The following is a 21,614-nucleotide window of genomic DNA, read 5'->3' on the forward strand; positions in this document are numbered from 1 at the left end:
AGTGGTAAAGTGGCGGTCATAAGTTTGTGTCTTTACGTCTGATCTATGAGAACATGTACCTTTAATTTTTCTTTGGCAAGAAGGCTAGCAGGTTTGACTACTTCATGAGAATGTGGTGGGCTAGCAGAACTTCATTCAAAAGATAACTAGGGAAAGGTCACTGTGACTCAATGCCAGATTGGAGAGGGCCAATATCAAGGGTGATTAAACACTCAGTGAACTCGAATTCACTTTGACTTAAAAAAAAAAAATCCCTCCAGGCCTTACGCTTAATTGTAAACAAAATTGTCAAAGGGAGGAGGTCTCTCTCGATCCTCACACGGGGTTAATTTTCCAATCACACGAGGGGGAGGAGATTTTCTCGTAGACAAGTAAAGGGTGATGGATAAACGTGCGGGCACTAAGACCGCAAGGCATTCGTTTCCTCCTACGGTTAATGCAGAAGCAGAGAGAGGAGAACCCCAGACATAGGAGAAGGAGAATAGGAAGAGCAGGAAAAAGCAATGCTAAATCCAGGATACAGCTGAGAGAGACACAGAAGCTGCACAGGGAGGGGGAGAAATAGGGGGGTGGGTGGGGGAAGGATCGCAGAGAGTACTATAAGGGGGGAAGACGCTTTTGCAGATAATTTACATATTTTTATATAGAATACGCAGAAATTCAGAGAAACAGTTCCAATGAACATGTCAGTGTTGACTTTGCAAGAATATGAATTTGAAAAGCAATTCAACGAGAATGAAGCCATCCAATGGATGCAAGAGAACTGGTAGGTGATGTTTTGATGTAATACTATGACTGCCTTTTTGATGTGCTTTAATGTTAATATTTCAGAACTAAAATTTGAGATACGAATTGCACAAATACTAAGAATTTGTGTAAGTTCTTGTCTATCTTGTGTATATACCTCTTATGCTGTGTAAGTGCCCCTAGGAAGATATGTAATTCATGTGAATATGCACTATATATTATATAACATAATGGAACACATGTGTTTATTGTAAAGAAAGATGTGTGTATGACAGAGAAAGGGGGAGGGTGATTTTCAGCTTCAGAATTGTAAGATGTATAATCTAGTTTTTGTAAGAATTTCTATTTTTTCCGTAATGCATGGCTTGATATATTTGGAATGGAGAAGCAGCCTGTGTGAAAATTAAGCTGCCTCCATCCCCTGATCGCTCAACTCTTTTTTTCCATTCCCTCCCTCCTTATTCGGGTACACTCCTCACACCCTTTCACCATCTCTTTTATGCCCTTCCTTTCTCCTTGCAGCCCTTTCCCATACTACTGCCCCTTGTTTAGCAGCCGCTCCCCTCCCCCAACATTCCTTACCTTCACCCCCATCCCCCTTAGTCTTCCAGTCCGAATCATTCATTTCTAGGGATATCTTTTCCCCATTTTGATCCGATCCCCTTTCCGGTTACAGGAAAGGGTGGGAGGAAAGAGACAGCAATAATAAAAAATGAATGAACCCCAGCACGCGGAGAGAGAGGCACCATTATTAACTTTTTGCTTTTAAATGAAAACGCGCCCCTGGCTTTCTCTTAACAATTTGCTAGGTGTTGAACAATTTTAATTCAAGTTTAATTCAAGTTTGGCACTAGAGCCAAAAACAGTTCGGGCCTCCGTGGTCTGGGGGGAAGGGGAGGGGGAGGGGGAGAAGGAGGGAATCTGGGGCTCCTACTCAGAAAAAGTTCTGAGGGAAGCATCAGTCTTGTTTACTATGTATGTTCCTTTCTAAAGCGCCGCAGAAAATCCCAGTGCTAGGTGATCCAGTGTCACCTTGCAATATTTATCAAGAGGAGCATGTAATGGACTAATCCTTGTAGTCAGATACAGGGGCAGGGTTATATTTTTCTTTCCGATTGAGAATCTTGCAAAGGCGCCCAAAATACGAAGGCTCCATTAGGCAGCAGTCCCCAGACTGCTCTCGGGGGCTGCCTAACCCTTCCAGAGATTCGATCTTTTACAAGCACGCCAACCGAGCCGCAGACCCACGCGTGCGCGCATATAGACACAGATACAAACACACCCTCAATCCATCAATGAGAAACCAGTTGGAACAGGCAAAAGGCGAAGCCAGGCAGGCGGGCTGTGGGGGAATAATAGGTAGAGGAAGAGTGGGGTACCGAGGAAAAGAGGTTCAAATCGGTCCCTCTCAGCGACCGGTTGCCTCCCTTCACCACCCCCTCCTACGGAACGAGGTAGAGCGTCCGCCTAAGGGCTCTAGGAGCAGGGACGCCATCCCCCTCAGGCCGAGGGGCGCACACTCTCACGCACACGTGTACTCGGACGCTCTACCGGCTCCTTCCCTTCTCCCCTCGCGACCACTTCCTCTCGGGGCCGGACTTGGCAAGCATTTCCCTATTGCCTCTGCATTTAACTCTTTCTCGTCCTTTTCCCTGGGTTTCCCCACCCCCGGGGTAGAGTTTGTTCTAAAGGGAGGCCGGCGGTTTACTGGAAAAGACGGGAGATGGAGCCTGCTTAGAGGTGGGAGGAGGAGCTCGTCGCGTTTGCACTGGCTGCAGTAGTGCTGGGGGACGGCGGGGAGGAGGTGGGGAGGGGAGGAAGCGAGGGAGAGCGAGGGGGAATGCAGAGGAAGCAGTGGTGTGATGTGGGGTGAGCGCGTGCTTGTATAATGTGCGCGCATTTGTGCGCAGAGAAGGGAAGAAGAGTGTAGGAGACGTTTTTTGGAGGAACTGGAAATATGTTACACGCAGAGGTTGCTGGGCGTGCTCAGCAAGCATAGAAGAGTGTGGCGACGGCGGCAGACTGGAACACACCCAGTAGTGGTTGGAGTAACGTCCAGGTTGACCACTGGGGGAGGCCTGGAACTCCTGTGGAGCGCCTTCAGTTCGTAGAAAATTAAACATTTAAAAGCCCTGGTTGGTCCCCCCTAAACCGTAGACTTCTCTCTTCACCCCTACCCCTCGGCATCCTTTTTGATCAATTTCTGGAAATCTCTCACTCCTTAGTGGTAGTGATGGAGAGATGAAAACTAAGAATTACTAAATTATCCTAGACAAGTTTTGTTCGTGTCATTTTGCTGTATTATTCCTGTATTACATATATTCCCAATTGAGTCCCCCCCATCAATGGGCATCATCAGCTATTTCTTTTGTCCATGTAGTTCTTGTTTGAATTTCTGTACTAGCTGCCTCACATCCAATTTCCTGTACATCCTATCAACTCTAGTGTTCTGTTCATTGTTTAGTGAGTTGCTGTTGATCAAGCACATTTGCCCTCAGTAGCTATATAAGTTATTCCATCTTTTCTTTAAAACAAAATGCCCACTCCCTTCTCTGACCCTTTTTAGGTGAATTCTTACTGTGTCTTTTCTATCTCATCCCCCAATCGTCCTTACTCTACTCCTTTTAGCCTGTATTTTTTTTCCCCCTTGCTAACGTCTTTCTTTATCAGGTTTGGTTAACCTGGTAGATTATACTTGACACAGCTTCAGTACCAAATCTAACATTACCTGCTATTTTAAACTTCATATTCGACACCAGTTTCTCCATCACTGCTCATCAGTGTTTGGCTGGATCCTTTGTCTATTTAAAATTAAGGGTTTTTTCCCCCCAGTTCACAGGATTTACTTTCTCTCCTCCTATATATATAGATATGCATAATCTTTATATGTATGTGTATGTGTATTTTAACCACACATTCCATTCTAGTGTTCTTATTCTTCTTTGCTGGATTAAACTCTCATTTTCATTCCTTCTAGGCCTGTACAAAGCAAACTATGAAACCTGTTTGCCAGTTTTACCTATATCAAACACATTCTTAAAAGCATTTCCCTTAGTTTCCCAATTTCACCTCCAACTGTTAAAAAAGAAATAAAAAACACCACAAAGGACTTAATAAGAGTGTTTGTCAGAAATTTACTTGCCATTATCTCCTCTCCCTCAGTAATGTGGAGAAGGAACTAGCTTCTTGTGGCAAGACACTTGTTGAGGCCTAGTGGAAGTAATGGGTTACTTTAAAGACTGATGTATTTCTAGAAAATTTCCTATAATGTTTTATTATAACCACTATTAGTTATTTGTTTCCTTGCAGGTGGGGTGGGGTGGCATTAGCTTCTGAGGAATGAAAAGTAATAGATTTTTCTTTCATAACCCTTCCCCCACACACACATTGTTCTCAGTCTATAAGACTTCAGTATTTGACTTAATTTCTTAGATTTGTTATTATTTTAGCTCTGGATTTTGTTCTTCCTAAATGAAGGTGGAGAGGGGATGCTTATATTTAGATTTGGGGGGGGGAGTTAATTAGGTAAACTACCTACTTGAAATATTGTCTGATGAACTAATTGATTTATATGTTGACATCCTCATTTTGCTGATCTAAAGAGCTGCTTTTCTCTATATAAGACTTTTCACTTTCCCAAATTCAGCTTATTCTTAACTCCGGAACCACTTTCTATTAGAATTGGGAGGAACCTTTTGTGATCACTTAGATCTGTCCCCCTCCTTCTAAGTAGGAGAACTGAGGATCAAAGTATGGTTACTTAAGTAACTTTTGACCAAGGTCACTGCACTAATTCAAAGAGCTAGGATAACAGGATCAAGAATCATTGAAATTAATAATGGGAGACAAAAATACAAAAGGGACTTTTCAGCCCCATTCTCTTACTTTTGAGAAATCACATCTTGTTCTCAGTCTTTTGTTCAGTTTAAACTGAACTCTAGTATATAATGTTGGTTATATGAAGTTGGTGGGTTTTTCTTAATGATTTAGTCTTAAATTGTGTAAGGTGGAAAATGCTTTCTAGGGAAATGTTTTGAATCAATTTATTTAAAAAAAATACAATATTAAAATTAAATAGAGCCATCAATCATCTGAAATCTCTTATTTTCATTTTCATTTATCTATTGCTGAGGCAATTGGCATTAAGTGACTTGCCCAGGGTCACACAGCTAAATAGTTAAGTGTTTGAGATTAGATTTGAACTCAGGTCCTCCTGACTTTAGGGCTGGGGCTCTATCCACTGTACCACTTAGCTGCTCTGAAGTCTTTTGAAAATGTCTTTTCATCTGTCACTAAATAGCCTCCTAATCAGTGTTTGAAAAACTATTAAAATTTAAAATTGTACCAATACAGCTTATTTTTCTATAATCTAAACACATCAGGGTGACATCCAGAATCTTCCAGGAAATAAAGAAAGGTAAAAGATCTTTTTCTGCATCTAGATTTCTAACATGATTGTCTAGGCTGACATCATTTACATTTGTCCTAGAACAGGTATTTTGTTATAGATTATATAAATAGGATCCCTTTGAAGGATAAATTTTGCTGTTTTTATGGTAAAGTTGTTTAAAATAGATGAAGCAGAGACAGAATGACTTCTTTTCCCATGAATTTATAGGGACCATATTTAAGGTCCCAAATTGTTAAGATTCCATGATTCTTGGGGAAGCTAAGAGAGAACAATGGATAGAATATTAGCCATGGAGTTAAAAGAACCTGATTTCAAGTCCATTAATCTAGGCAAGTCACTTAATTCCAGTTGTCTAAAAAAAATGGAATAAGTAAAACTTTCAAAACAGGAAAGATTTTTACTAAAGATATGTTTATCAATTTTTAAATTATCTCCGTGAATGCTTCAATATTGATCTAGAAGATTAGGGATTAATGAAGACATGAGATGGAATGCTGTGTTCATTTTAACTTCGTAAGATATTTTGTCCACAATATATTAGAACAGCATGAAAAGCAAAAAAATATCATCTGGAGAGGAACGCACCGTAATAATTTCAGGTAAAAACATTCCTGGTTTAATAAGACAATTTTTATCTGTTAAGGAGCAATTTAGTTCCCAAATTATAGGAAAAGCTTTGCATGATACTAAAGATGTTGCAAGTATTAGTTTTTAAGTGAATATGTTGACTCACTTAATTTGAACAGGAATTTATTAAGCACCTACTATGTGTTACATAGTCTGAGTTGTAAGTGGGTAGCCCTTGCTGCTTTTACCGAAAGAGAAATAGGGGCAATTACGTAATTTTCCTTCTTTCCTGTATCTTTATCTTTTCCACTTTTAAGCCAGACTCTAGCTCAATTTATTACTGCTGCCAGCAAGAGGGCAAAATTGACTAGGAAGTGCAAAATAGATAGAAAATACATCGTGGGAGCAGAGATATTGTCCTCAGCCATCCACTCCAATACCAAACAGTGCCTCTACGCCTCCTTTAACTCTTAGACTCCTGGCTCTGTCTAACTGCAGAGGATGACAGTCGATACAGTTGTAATTGTCTGGCCAATGATAATTATCTTCTGATGTCTGCTGACATGGTGTTCACCAATAGGAAAACAGGAGGCCTGTGCTGACTTCCCTAACATTATGTATGTAAAATGATGTCATGAAAGGGCTTGCCTCTTTCATGCTGTAGGACTTGCCTCTAATCCCTACAGCAGCCTCCTCCCCTTTTTGTCACTGTAACATCTCCTGGAGCTACTTGCAGCAATTTACCCAACTCTCTCTGATACTTTTTTTTCCTTTCTTTCTTTTTTTTTCTTTTCTTTTTTTTTTTTTTAAATAAATAGTGGTGAAGAGGTCTGTTTATTGTCTTTTTTGTTTCTCATGTTTATTTTCTAAAGGAATGTAGAATTTTTTAGAGCTTACAAGGAATTTTAAATCTTATTTTTAATCACAAATATCACTTAAAACCTTTTTAAAATAAAAAGAAACAATGTTTAAAGTCATTTATATTCATTCTCTTCTCCAGCCCATTGTGTTTCAAATGGTGCGAGTTGACTGTTCTCCTTTACACTTACCGGAAAGTTCAACCTGGTGATAGTACAGTTTAAATAGCAGAAGAAAAGCTAAACATTATACATAGAATAGATTTAAGCCTTCTGCCCCAGAACTCCAGTTCAGATCCCTATCTGACACACACTAGCTGTGGGACTTTGGGCTTCTTCCCAAGGATGCAAATACACAGAACAAATGAGACAATTTATAGGTAAACCCACAGAGAAAAGTGAAGAATTGTAGTAGTTAAAACTGTGATCTGGATATTCCTTTGGCCTGAAGTATATAGAAAATTGCTTGACTTAACATTTACATGTTTAGACATAGGTGAATTCTTAAGAAAAGGAAATAAAAAATTTTCATCAATCCATAAACATTTGCCTAATGTCCATTTCTATTCAGCCCCTCTTATCTGCTTCCCTTAGAACCACTAGAAGTGAGTTATCTTGGCAGATGTAATTAATTATTTATTCCCACCAAAAAAAGAAAAGTTTATTTTCTCTCTTTTTTTTTTCTTCAAATAATTGTGGGTTTTTAAAACATTTTTTTGATAGATTAGAATAGTGATTCTCGAAATGTTGTTCAGGTCCCAAATCCTTTTAGGGGATCTGTGAGGCAAAACTATTTTAATAATTATACTAAGATGAATGCATCATAGGTATAAATCATATTTTTAAAAAAAGCTCTTTGGAATCCAGTAATTTTTAGAAATGTAAAGGAGTCTTGAGGATGAAAATTGTTTGAGAGGAGAACTGCTGGGTTAAAAATAAAAATTGAAAATTCAAAGAAATGTACAGCAACTGACATTTATTATAGCACAAGAGTACAAACTGTAATAGATTTTATTTTTTAATAGATGAAGAAATCAAGACATAGAAAGATTCAGTGACTTATCTCAGATCACATCACATCACATCACATCAAGGAAAACTTATAGATGGGATTTGAACATGGTCCTCTTAAGAATTATACACTTTTCCTATACCACAATTTTATTATGACACAGTATATTCTGTACCATATTGTGTACCATATATTGTGTATCATAATAGAACCATTTATTCGCTTATGGTAAGATGCTTTTAGCAAGATGCTTTTAGCTACTAAGTGAAGTGTGTTTAAAAAGTACATAGAATTGGGAGTTATAAGATCATGTAAATGATTAGATGATGAGAGATCAAGTAATGCAAACTTCTCTTTTCATATGAAGAAAGTGATATCTCAAAGATCACAGAGCAGAAGTGGGACTTGATTATATATTTCTTGACCCCAAATGTGTTGCCTTTTTTTTATAATTTGATTTTTTTAATGGAAAAAAGCATTTTTTCCTCTTCTAAATCCAGTTTTATTGGAAAAGAGAAAAATGAAAAACCAAATGCATGTAACAATTGTATACATACATACAAAAACGCATAACAAATTTCTGAATTGGCCATATCCCAAAATGTTGCATTCTTTATATTGAGTCTTTCACCTTCTCTGTAAGGAGATATTTCATTGTAGTCAGTCACTGTATTGATTGGAGTTCCCAAATTTCTCAAAGTTGTTTGTCTTAACAATGTGGTTGTATAATTTGTTCTCTTGATTCTTCTCCCTTTACTATATATCAGGCCATATAAGTCTTCCCAGGTTTCTATATAACCTTTTTGTTTTTTCTTATTACAAGGTACTGTTTTGTGATATTTGTTCTATAATTTGTTCATACGTTCCACAACTGATAAACATTCTCTTCATTTCCAATTCTTTGCCATTATTAAAAAATTTGTCCACATGGGATCCTTTTTCTTTTCTTTGATATCTTTGGATCTGTGCCTTTATCATGTCTGTCCTTAAGATCAACTAGATCAGCACAGACTCTGAAACCTAGCCAGAAGAAAAAATAGGTTTTCTGACAATTTATGGAGTAATGCTCAAATCCTTTTAGGTATAATTTGATTACTTTTAAACCTTTTGTACGTGAGTATGTGCAAATTTATATTGCCACCATAGTTTAGATCTTACACAAAATGTTTAGTGCAACATTACAAATAGTTGCCAATAGCTTTAATTTAGAAGCATCGATAAAGGAGGGCAAGGGAACTGTGTTGAGCTACACTAAAATAAATTTATATATGTAATTTCAGTTGGTGGTTCCCTTTATACTTTCCAGATACCCTAGATATAAGGTCAATACTAATAAAAATAAATTTCATGAATTATCACAAGACTGTTGTTTTAGTAAGTGAATATCTCTGCAGTTTACAGTGTGGATGAAGCACCTACGTTTCCAATTTCACAGATCCCTAGAAATATCTAAATATGTTTCACAAATTTTAATTTATAATGATATACTTTATTACAGGTTTGCCTTTCGGTCTGTCAGTAAACACTTGCTAAGGGCGCTTGCATTTTGCTTATGCTAAGTGTTAAAGATACAAAGCAAAAACTCTCCCCTCTAAAAGCTTATTGTCTAAGGAGGGTGTCAATATGCAAATAGTACAAAACAGTACAAACAAATATAGACTGGCTAAATAGGAAATAATCAACTCAGGGAAGGTAATAGACTTAAGGGGAATCAGTAAAGCTTCTTTTAGAAATTGGGATTTTAGTTGAGTGTTGAAATAGTGGTGGAGATGAAGAAGGAGAGCATTCCAGGGAACTGATACAGCTAGTAAAAATGCCTAGAGTCAGGAGATGTGTCGTCTTCAAAGAACAGAATCACTCTCATTGTCCAGTAACAGTGTCCCAGTATCACAGAATAAGTGCTAGTCTATCTGAGGTGAGAGAAGACAGGAAAGGTTGGAGGTTGAGAGGTGGCCAATTTTCAGGGGGTTATTTTCAGGAATCACCTTTTGCTTTTAACTGCTATCACTCTGCTTAACTTGGTACCCACTCTGTGTTTATAAAACACATTTACATAAAAGGGTTCTACATAATATTAACTCTGGCAAGGGCAGACATATATTGATTAAAAGCACCTACAATCATCTTTCAGGGAAGCAATAGGTTACATAATTTACTTAGACTCTTTCCTCATTTTTTCAAGATGATAATTTTTTTTTTTGAAAGATTTTGTTTACAGTTGCCTAATTATAGCTGAACAGTGTTCAGAGAGATTGGAATGTGATAAAATGTGTTATCTATGTTTGTCCAATCATTCAGTCAGATTTATAAGGAAATATTTTCTTAAGCAAAATACTTTTGATAGTCCTATTTTTCTCTTAATGTTATAGTTAAATTAAATTTTGCTAAGATTTACCATGGAATTCAATTTAACAAGCATTTTTAAAGCTCCAACTGTATGTTGCTCACTATGCTAAGACATAAGGACAAGAATAGTAAACAATTCCTTTAAAGAAATTATGTTTCTTTAGGAATTATATGAATCTCTCACTTGAGGTTCTGAATTATTTGACTTAGCTCCAAATTGATAGTCATATATAAATTGATTCATTTTGAATTGCTACAGCTCTGATGGGGGAAAAAATATACCAAGAAATGTACTAATAGAAAATATTTTATAAATGGAAATCATATGTAAAATTAAGTGATTTTTAGATAAGGACAGCCCTAATGCTGACCCAGACTACAACCATTTCTAAATTTTAACATGAATTTCAGAGCATCCTCTACTTGACCATATTGAATGTAAGTTTCTTCATGCGTGTGTATGTGTGTGTATGAAATGACTGTCAATTTGGAGCCAAGTCAGATCATTCAGTCAGCATCAGTTTATATGTCTTTCCAGGCTTTTCTGAAACTAGCCTGTTCATTATTTCTTATGGAACAATAATAATCCATATCATTCATAAAGCATAATCCCCCCAATTGTTAGACATCCTTTCAATTTCTAATTTCTTGCTACTACAAAAAAAGCTACTACAAACATTTTTGCACATATGGGCCCTTTTCCCTATGATCTCTTTGGAATATAGTCTAGTGACACTGCTGGATCAAAACATTTGCACACTTTTATAGCTCTTTGGGCATAGTTCCAAATTAGTTTTCAGAATGGTTGAATCATTTTGATGGGGATATCCTGAAACTGTCTCTCCCTGACTTTAGGGGAAACGCTTAAGAAACTCCTTGAACCCCTCAAAGAAGCTCTCCCCTGAGAAAGACCTGCCCTAGGGAATCAAGATAAGTAGTTTCATTCTGTTATCCTGGAGGAGACCAGCACAGCCCCCCACTGATAACACTCACTACTGATTACACCCTTTATTGAGTTGAAGATTAGTTCAGGGACACTCATTCAATTGAAAATCTAATATTCAGTTGGAAGATTTTGGTCTTATTTCAACTCAAACTGCCTCCAGCCCCTAGCCAAAGTTTCAAATTATAAAAAGGGGCAACTTGGGGCACTTCCTTGCAGAGGGCCAACCAGGACAATGCCTTGCAAAGAACTCCTCTCTCCTTAGCATAGCCTCCTGCCAGGACCTCTGAGAGACATTCTCTTTTCAGCATTAACCCCTCTTTATCTTTCTCACTATTTCCCTAACAGGACCTTGCAGAGGGCCAAAGCAGGAACATGCCATGCTAAGGAACCTTTCTCTCTCTCTCTCTTGGCATAGCTGCCTTTGAGGACCCTCTACCCACTGTGAAGAGACTCCCTCTTCTCAGTGTTAACCCCTCTTTACCTTCTGCTAGGATTTCTCTGCTAGGAACTTTATCTCTCTGTCAGAACCTTGCCATGAAAGAAGTCACTCTTCCTAGCAAAAACTGACTTCTCAGTGTCAATAAATTCCTTTTTGCCAATCTAACTTTTCGGGTGTGTAAATTCCTTTACAAAGGACCTGTGCCAACCAGAAGGGGTTCCCACAACTCTCTGCCCTACGCCGAACCTCATCATTTCACAGCTTCACTAACAATGTATTAGTATCCCAGTTTTCTCACATTCACTCCAACATTTATCATCATCTTTTCCTGTCATTTTAGCCAATTTGAGAGGTGTGAAGTGGTACCTCAGAGCTGTCTTAATTTGCCTTTCTCTAGTCAATAGTGATTTAGAGTGTTTTTTTCATAAATGGCTTTAATTTCTGTAGCTGAAAATTATCTGTTCATATCTTTTGACTTTTTGTCAATTGGGGAATAACTTGTATTCCCTTAAATTTGGCTCAGTTATCTGTATATTAAATGTGATTTTCAATTTACATATAACATTAATTTCAGACCACAGGCAAGAGCAGGCTGTCTTTATTACAATAAGGAATTATACAGAAGTGCTATAAAAATGTCATCAGAAAAAACAGTGAACCAATCATATAGCAAGAGAAAGGGACAACCAATGGACTGCCCTAGTCTTCCAGTTATATCAATATAATGTGAAGAGAATGTGAACAAGGCTTCCGTAGGGGTAGAACCCTTGTACCCTCTCTGTTTATAATAATATTGTGTCTTAACACAACAGTTCCTAGGGATAAGATAACAGATTTGTTGGAGTCATAGTGTAGAATATTAAAATGTTAGCATTTAATAATACCACCAAGAAAAAGAACTTGATCAATGTGCTGAATAATTTATTTTAAAATATTATTAAATGTATTTTTCTATCTTGTTTTATGTGTATGTTATATAATATTCAGAAAGTTTTTTGATAATTGAAAACTTCCAGTTGTTTTGCAGTACTTTATTATATTAAGAGTGTTGTCTTTCTTGGGCTTTTAGGTGGCTACTGATGAATAATTAGAATAACATTCGTGGTTTAGTTGAAATTTTACGTAGTTTGCATTTTAGTTCTTTGGTTCACTGCTGTTTTTATTAATCCATGGTATTATTTTAATAAATGTTTTACTAACAACCTACTAAAAAATGTTATTATAGCTGATAACACTCTAGTTTTCTAAGTTTTTGGAATTTATATCCAGTGACAGCTCTTCCATTCATGTGTGCAGATTTAATTAGAATGTAAATGTATTTAAACAGCATGACCTACCTGAAAGGGATTAATATTTTTAGAAGAAATTAGTTCTGTGTTTTTGTTTGTTTTGAAGTTGAGAGCATCAGAATCTTCCCAGAAGGAGTTTAAATGAAAAAAAAAAAAAAAAAAAAAAACATGAGTTAAAGCTTAATAAAAAGCTTGCATTGTGAAATCCTTCTTTCTGTGGGTACTTTCTATTAAAGTTAGCAAGAGTTAACAAGGTAATGGGGAAAGACATCATGGTGATATAAGGAGGAAATGTTATGTTTTAATAGTTTTGATAATTGTGAGGAAGTATTTCCAACAAAAACAAACAAACAAAAAAGGATCCCTGAATTTCAGAGATGTATGAAGTTTGGGATTCCATATTTTTTTTCAGATTCCAACTTTAAAATAGATTGGTAGGATCATAGTTTTAAGAGCTGAAAGAGACCTTAAGGCCAACTCTAATTTTACAGGATAAGGAAACTGAAGTCCAGAAAACTTAAATAATTTATTCAAATTCTCAAAAATAGTAAATCCTTTAACTCCAAAGCTGGCATGTGCTCCACTGAACCATTCTAATTTGTTTAGTGCAGTATAGTGTGTAGTTAGTTGAAGAAGTCCTAGATTTATCATCAAATAGACTGGGCTTTGTACCCTGACTCAGCTATTTTTTGGTTTCAGTACATTCATCCAAAAAACTAGATGCCATTTAGATTATGATCCAAGAGTCCATTTAAGGGTTTTTAAAATACCATTTTAAAAAAATATCCATTAAGAGTTAAAAGAACAGGTTGTATGCTACAATCATAAAAGTTCTCTCAGTATAATTACATGTGTTTTGTTGAGAGATACTCATATATACTACAAACTTTGTATGATCTTGGACATGCCAAATACCTAGTCTACACCTAAGTTTTCTCATCTATAAAATGATAGATTTTATATCTATCTATATTTATATATATCTAGATATTTATATCTAGTCCAAATTGGACTAGAGGACCTTTGAGGTTTCTTCCAGTTCGAAAATCCTATGTATGGGCATTGTTGCCACAATACTACTAAAGAAATTTTTCGATAAAACTATCTGTGATTTTGTCTGGATTATATATATCCCAGCTATCAAGGCTTATACCCAGAATTACAGATCTCAGAAATAGTTTAAATCTCTTTTGAAAATGTTAATTTTTCACAATAAGCAATATAATCTGGCTACCACACTTAAATAATACAGCCGTTAATCTGATGGCAAGTTTCTTAAATTAAGACAAATTTTTTTCTTCTTGGGGAATTAACTAAAATTACCATACCATAAAGTGGTACCATAAAGTGAATTTTAGTCTTTGTGCTTTCCCACAATATATTCTACTGAAATGGCAAGATAATTCAGTATCTTTCCCAAGAATAACTCAAAAAGGATCATGAAGATGTTAAAATAAGAGTAAAAAATGACTAAATTAACAACAAAATCTAGACAAATTGCTACAATACAAAGAACAAAGAGTAGTTTGGCAGGGTGGGGTATTTTGGAACTATGATTTCAAGTATCCCAGAGAAAAAATATGTGCCTCTCTTTGTGAGTTACCAGGAAGTTTGATGGATCAGCTTACTTCCCCATTTTATTATCCAAACTTCTTTTTATTATAAATTCTGGGCTGGAGGTAGCACTTGCTTTTTGAAAAATGGATTGAGTGAGGCAGTGATGACAAACTCAAATAGAAACAGGAGCCCCAATCCATATAGAAGGATCTTGAGGGCCACATATTGACTTAGTTTCAAATTTAATTCTTTTTCTTTCTTTCTTTATTTCTTTCTCTTTTTTCTTTTTCTTTCTTCTCTCTTCCTTCTTTCCTTCCTCCCTCCCTTCCTATCTCTTCCTTCCTCCTCCTCCTCCTTCTTCCTTCTCTCTCTCTCTCTCTCTCTGTTTTTCTTTTTTTGTTAAGTATTTCCTAGTTACATTTTAATCTGGCCCAGGTATTATATTCAGAAGTGTTTTGGGTGTTATCTGGCCTTCATGTGTTTGACACTTTTGGGTTAAGTGACTGATAATATCTTCAATGACCAAAGAAATCCTTCTGCCCAGTTTCCTTATCCTGAAAACAGGTTGTATTATTTTGGATATGATTTTATTTATCTTCAGAGTATATACTTTATATTACAATAGCCTTGGGCTTGGAGCTCATATATGTGCAGCCTTAAGGAATGTCCACTGGGGCAGAAGTTCCCTAGGTACAATAGCAATCTAATCTAATAGGGATACAGAAGAAAACACAAATAAGTCTCTGGAGAGAAAATGAATATCTGAAGAATTAATTAAATGAGGTAGCCATGTGGCATCTGGAAATTGTACAGCACATACCTACCTCATTAACAGTATTACAGACATTTCAAGTCTGTCCATTTGAGGACCACACCAAATAGCTTCTTAGAAGCTTATGGTGAGGATGGCTTCAAGGCAACTCTACCTTAGAGACTTGCTTAGGGCACAGAGAGATAAGGGATGCCTAAATCACTGGAGTAGTATTTGGAAGAGGCAGGACTTGAATCCAAACTTTCTTAGATCTAAGATTAGTCCTTAATCCACAACATTACCCTACTAGAGCCATCCTCAGTGTTACTTTTCCAGGAAAGGAAATGGGACTATCATAGCATTTCCTCAGGGTTTTTTTTTTTTTTTTTTTTTTTTTTTTAGTGTTTACTGTCAAACAGGGAAAATAATAGGAGTGTTCCATTAGATTCAGTAGCACACTATTAAAGAGAAAATTCAAATCAACAATGCATTTATTAAGTACTATGTTCCAGACCTAATATTAATTACTTACTATGTAGCTACTAAGTAGTACAATGGATAGAATGCTGGGCATGGCATCAAAAAGACCTAAATTCAAGTGTGGTCACAGACACTAGCTGTATTATCCTGCACAAGTCCCTTAAACCTTTTTGCCTCAGTCTCTTCATCTGTAAAATTAGCTGCAGAAGGAAATGACAAATTATTCCAGTGTCTTTGCCAAGAAAACCCCAAATAGGATCAAGAAGAGTTAGATGTAACTGAACTAAAAACATACCAAACACTAGTAAGCCCTAAGCATACAAATATGAGCAAAAAAAGATGAACAGGTTTCAATCCTTGCCCTCCAGATTACATGAGTGAAAGTTTGCTGAGTAATAGTTAACTTCACCTCATTTTACATTAGTCTAAATGTAAAATGCAACCAAAGGTAGGGAGGTTTACTTGAATAGAACTCCAGAAAGGTGGATAGAAAAATATATTTGGACAGTACTTCCTAACATAGCTTCCACTACTCCTCTTATTTTTAACTCTTTGGGGAAGTGAATAAGTTCTTAAAATCAATATTAGTATACCTTAGTCAACAGATAGTACATTTTAAAGCTTAAGGAGAAAATCAGATTTGCCTTCTATTTTGAAGTACCTTTTTACTATATGAATAATTTCAGATTCAGTAAATTAAATTTTTAGAAAAAAAAAATTGGCCCAGAGTCTTGAATGCTTCAACTTGAATGCTACTAAATGCATTTCAGGCTAGTTAACAAGATTGATCCAGGATTAGATAAGTCTTTCTTAAATACTTGGCTGACACTCTCACTACTTCCAACTGGGTCATCTTATAGGTAATAAAGAACTGGAAATGATATTCTAATTTCTCTACTTAAACAGTACCATCCTTTCTGCTTCTTCCTCACTGCTTCCTCAATCAACCCTTCTCTGAATGTTAGCATCAAAGTCTGATCATAGAAACTGCTTCCTTTGGAGCTAAATTTTGATTTCTCAACCCTACTTTGTCCTATTTTTATTATATAAAATAGTTCTGGTTATCTGTTATCTGATGATCAGTATCAGTAATAAGTCAGTTATCAAATTAAGAAACTCTGCTTAGAACAGAGTTGCATAGATTCCCTTTTTTTTTACAAATGCATTTCCTACTTTCAAAGTCCATGTTACACTTATTAAATATTGGATACCAATTTGAGAGTTTGAGAACTTAAAAACAAATCTATTATGGTAAAGAAATAATTTGATATCATCAATAGAAAAACAAAAATGAAAGTGACCCCTTGGGCAAGAAACATCCAAGTCACTAGAGCTGCCCTAAAACCTTTCTTGATTTGAAAGTGTGCCACATATTGAGGTCCATTGTCAAAATATGGAAAATTCAGAGACAGTAGAGTAAATCTTGAGTAACTGACTTACATACTAAATACCAAAGGCTACTTTTATATTTCTAGCTAATTAACAAAATATTCAGGTTTATTTTTGATGGCATCTTTATTGTGAATTTATTTCATTAATGATCTAAAGTGACATATTAGAATGTAATTGAAGCAACCACAATCTTAAATGACATGAACATTTAGCAGCCATGAAGAAAAGAAAGGTATAGGTGGTACATATACAAAGTCTATTATAATTAAAGAGAAAATAACAGTTTTATTGTTCAGTAAAATTTCTGTGATGTCTTTCCATGCATGAAAAAACAAAGTAAAATGTCATTTTATGTCTTTATAGCCATTGCTTTTTAGATTGATAGTCATAGTACTTTAGTCATGGAGATAAACAGTTATCAAGAATATACTGTAAAATAATTTTATGGACTTAATGGTATTTAATGGTAATACAAAAAAAAGATAGTAAGATATAGCATGGCCTCAAAGCCAGGAGAACCTGGATTCAAATACAGCCCTTGACACATATTGGTTGTGTACCGCTGGACATTATCACTTAATCTCTTAATATCTTGTTCAGTCATATCCAACTCTTCATGACCCCATTTAGAGTTGTCTTGGCAAAGACATTAGACTGGTTTGCCATTTCCTTCTCCAGCTCATTTTACAGATGAGGAACTAAGGCAAACAGGGTTAAGTGAGTTGCCCAAGGTCACATAGCTAGTAAATTGGATCAACACAAATCTATGTTATGAAATCCTCTAAAGGAGAGGAAAATTAATAAATGTGAGAACCTTTGGGGGTTTTTTTTTTAATATTTTCCGGGTTTTTTGATTTGGTTTTTGTTTGTTTGGTTGGGGGGTTGGGGTGGAGATTGGATCTTGCTGTTTATTCAGTGGCTGCTTAAGGATTCAATACTGATCAGTCCAGAAATTTTAAAATCTATGTTGTTGTTGTTTTTGACTTGCATTGATTTTAACAATCAAGTATCCCTCTGCTAATGCTAGACTCAATGAGAATATCCAATTGGTGTTATCACTGTTTCATCTTAAGACTCCCAATCTCCAGAAATAGCAATTATAGATGTGGATCGCCACATTCAGCCACTGGTTTCATTTTTAAAAGCAACATCTTTCATTATTCATGAATTTTAAAGTAAATGTCAACCATGTTCATATCAATTCTAATGAAATATGGATATAGTGGGTCTAAATATTACTTTATGCACAACAAAAAAGTTCATAATGTAGAGATTTTTCACACTGAACTTTAAATGACATCATTATATTTGGGCAAATGAAACAACTAATTGATTAACAGAATTGTCCACTGTTGTGTTGACATTGTTAAGGCATGGTGTAAAGTGGAGTTTGTTTTTTTTTTTTGTTTGTTTTTTTTTTTTTTTAAGAATGGGTTGATTTTTGTGTATGTGGTAGTATTTTTAGTTTTGCTGGTACAGATCTGAGATTCATCAATGTGAAGAATGCTCAATGTGGAGACCTCACTATATGTGTGACCCTGAGCAAGTCATTTGCCTCTGTTTAATCAACTATAAAATGGGAATAATAATAGCACTTACTTCATAAGATTGTTGTGGGTGTTAAAGAAGATAATATTTATAAAGCCCTGAGCACAGTTCATGGCATATAGTAGGTACTACACAAATGCTTATTTCTTTCCTCTACTATGATCAGAGTTCCCCTTTGTTGAGATAGGTTCAGAAACTTTTCTTTAACTTATAATTTCACTGAGTTATTTTAGGCACTGACAGACTAAACAATATTTCCATCACCCAGTACCAGTCACAAGACTTGAACCCGTATGTTCCTTCCCCCAAGCCTAATGCTTTCTCCACTATGCTTTATTGACTCTCAGGCACCGGAACAGTAAGGAGAGAGAAAACAGATAATTGATTTGAGTAAAGAAAACAATTTTAATCAGCTCTATTCAATGTAGGCAATGGGTCAACAATCTGAGGAAGTGAATCACCAGGCGGGGCTCCTTTTATCTATAGAATTCTTTAGATCAGGAACTTGCTGTTGTATTATCTCGGCAAAGATACTTAGAGTAACATGGCACACTTACTGGTCAGTTGTGACCAGTTACTTCCTGTTCCCAATTTTTGTCTATACCAAACTACTTTTATGTTTGTGACCAGCTGAGTCCTAGTTACCTTTTCTTTGGAGAAAGAGAAGTTCTTTGCATATATACAGATTAAATAGATTGTTTTACATATATCACTTGGCCTGTGCTTATGTTTTTTTTAGGTTTCTTAAATGTGTGAACCTCTCATTTTATAGATGATCAAAATGAGGACTAGAAAGGCCAAGTGACTAACATGAAACAGAGGTTTTCAAGTTGGGATTTGGAACCTATGTCCTCTGATTACCCAGTGGAAGAGTGTTTTCCCTCTTCCAGGTCCATCTACACAAGCGGAAGAAAAGGAGAAAGTCATTAATGAAATTTGAAAGCGTTAGAGAACTAGTTGTTGGGTGAATATCATGTTTTTTTCACTTATCTAGGTCATCCAGAGCAAAGCAGGCTTGACAAACAAGCCTAATAAACAGGTATAAAAATTAGAAGCCATATGTTTTAGTAGACACACATCTTAATAAGAAACTGCTCTGGCACTTTGGTTAAGTCCATATTGTTAGCAAGAATCCCAAGTATTTTAGTATTTCAGGTTAATTCAGATTAAACAGAAATAAGTTATTTTTTTCCTGAAGGAAAACTTTTCAGAAAGCTAGCTATCAGCTACAAATAATGGCATGTTCTTCTGACTGAATTTCATTTGTACTAAAATAAGTTGTTGTCAGAGAATGTCAATAGAGTTCTTATAGAATTTGCATAAGGTAAAGAAGTATGCAGAATGTCATATGTTACATTTTGTGATTGATTGATAACTTAGATTTTGGCACTATCCTTTGCCTGAACAGTACCATAGATATTGAGGATACTCAGTCTTGTGGAAAATTCAAGATTCTGTTCTCAGTTTAGAAACTCTTGTCTCTTAAAATCTTATATCAAAAACATGTTAAAACTGCAAAAGTTAAGTATTGTTGTGTTAATGTAATCAATTTTGAAAGTCAAGAAAACCCTATTATTCATATTTTTTTAAAAGGGAGTAGAAAATGTTTTGTATTTGGGGGAAGGGCTGATGAGGGGACTTAATTATTCAAACTGTCTTATCTGAAGGAATAAAATTATTCACAACTTGGCTAATTGCTGTTTGACTTTATTCTCTTAGGGTGACTGCACATCACGAGAAAAACAATATCATATATGTGTTTAGGAGAATTGAAACTAGTGGATAAATTCATCTTTCTGAGTTCAAATATGACCTCAGACACTTATTAGTTTACCTCAGTTTCCTCATCTGTCAAATGAGCTGGAGAAGGAAATTGCAAACTAGTTTCTCTGTCCAAAAAAAAACAAACTCAAATGGGGTCATGAGAGTCACACAGAACTGAGTAACAACAGAAGCATGTTTTCTTTATGTTCCAGATAGCTTTTGCTATAATTTAGGCATCTTAGGAGGCAAACTGGATAACTGGAATTATTTTATAGGCTATGGGAGTTTTTAATATGTATTGATGTGTTATTAGATCCCCATATTTTCTGCAAGATATGAAAGACTCTTCATGCAAATGCTGTTTCAGAAGGAAATGAAAATAAATAGCTTGCTTTGTAAAAAGAAGAAAGCCCAAACTAAAGGACCTTATCTGGGGCTTTGCAGTTTCAGATTGCTTACCTAATTGTATATAGACATTGACTGGGATACTCGTAATCTCTGCATCAACTTCAAACTCACATATTATCAAGCCAAAATATTGCCAGAAAAAAGCTGACTCACGGTGAAAATACTAATTCCTTTTTTATGTTTATTTTTTTTCATGAATACTTTGGTCTCTGGAGTTTTTTTGTTTGTTTATTTGTTTTTAACCTCAGATGGACATGGTGCAAAGATTCACTATGGATATTGTGATGATGGGGGAACACAGTTAAAACTTTTCATAATGTTGATCATATTGACAGAATTCTCTCTTTCCTTAAGCAGCTTCTTAAAGAATAATAGCACTGTATCTTCTGACTGGGATTGGAAATGGTAAAATTTGTGTTCATATGCTATTAATCAGCTACATTTAAGGGGTTGCTCTAGGCAGCTAGGTGGTACAGTGGATAAAGCACTGAACTTGCAATCTGGAAGATTCTTCATAAATTCAAATCACTTAAGCCTGTTTACCTCAATTTTCTCATCTGTAAAATGACCTGAAAAAGGAAATGACAGACCACTCCAGTATCCTTGCTAAGAAAACCATAAATGGGATCATGAAGAGGCAAGCACAGTTGAAATGATTCAACAATAACAAATGCTGTTGAAGATCTGGCAAAACTTTGTTTACTTAAAAGGTTGGTTAATGTCAGTACTCCCCCACACTCTTAGTTAACTTCTACATGGTTCATAGGACTTGACTTCTCTTCACGATACAAGTATTCATTGGCAAAATATTTTGGGTTTGACCCAGGTTCTGAATTCTGTATAGATGCTCAGTACCTTTTTTTTTTTTTTTTTTTTTAACAGATCTTGAAGCGCTTCACCACACACTCCACAGTGAATCCCAAAAGTTATACTATCAGCAGTTGTTTTCTTCCCACCTCCCAAGAACCCCAAGGTGGGAAGAAAACAACTGCTGATAGTTTTTTTTAGTACTATATTGTTTTAGTACTATGATTATTGCTAATCGTAGAGATATTGACAAATGCATTAGATTTCCATTATAAAATATGCAGGTAGTACTT

General features: G+C 35.7%; 1 protein-coding gene across 2 annotated transcripts in view; it reads left to right on the forward strand.

Annotated features, from left to right (window-relative positions):
• Window positions 1–599: 599 nt before the first annotated feature.
• The window catches only part of ELOVL6 (ELOVL fatty acid elongase 6), a 146,307-nt gene continuing 125,292 nt past the window's right edge, over window positions 600–21,614 (forward strand). Inside the window, exon 1 of one of the 2 annotated variants that reach the window (XM_051965119.1) lies at window positions 600–766. In XM_051965119.1, the coding sequence (XP_051821079.1) occupies window positions 678–766 (89 nt within the window). In that variant the 5' untranslated portion in view covers window positions 600–677. The remainder of the gene's footprint in view (window positions 767–21,614) is intronic. The other variant, XM_051965120.1, reaches the window with a different exon arrangement.

Source organism: Antechinus flavipes, chromosome 6, assembly GCF_016432865.1.
Source record: "Antechinus flavipes isolate AdamAnt ecotype Samford, QLD, Australia chromosome 6, AdamAnt_v2, whole genome shotgun sequence".
In the NCBI taxonomy this organism is placed as follows: Eukaryota; Metazoa; Chordata; class Mammalia; order Dasyuromorphia; family Dasyuridae; genus Antechinus; species Antechinus flavipes.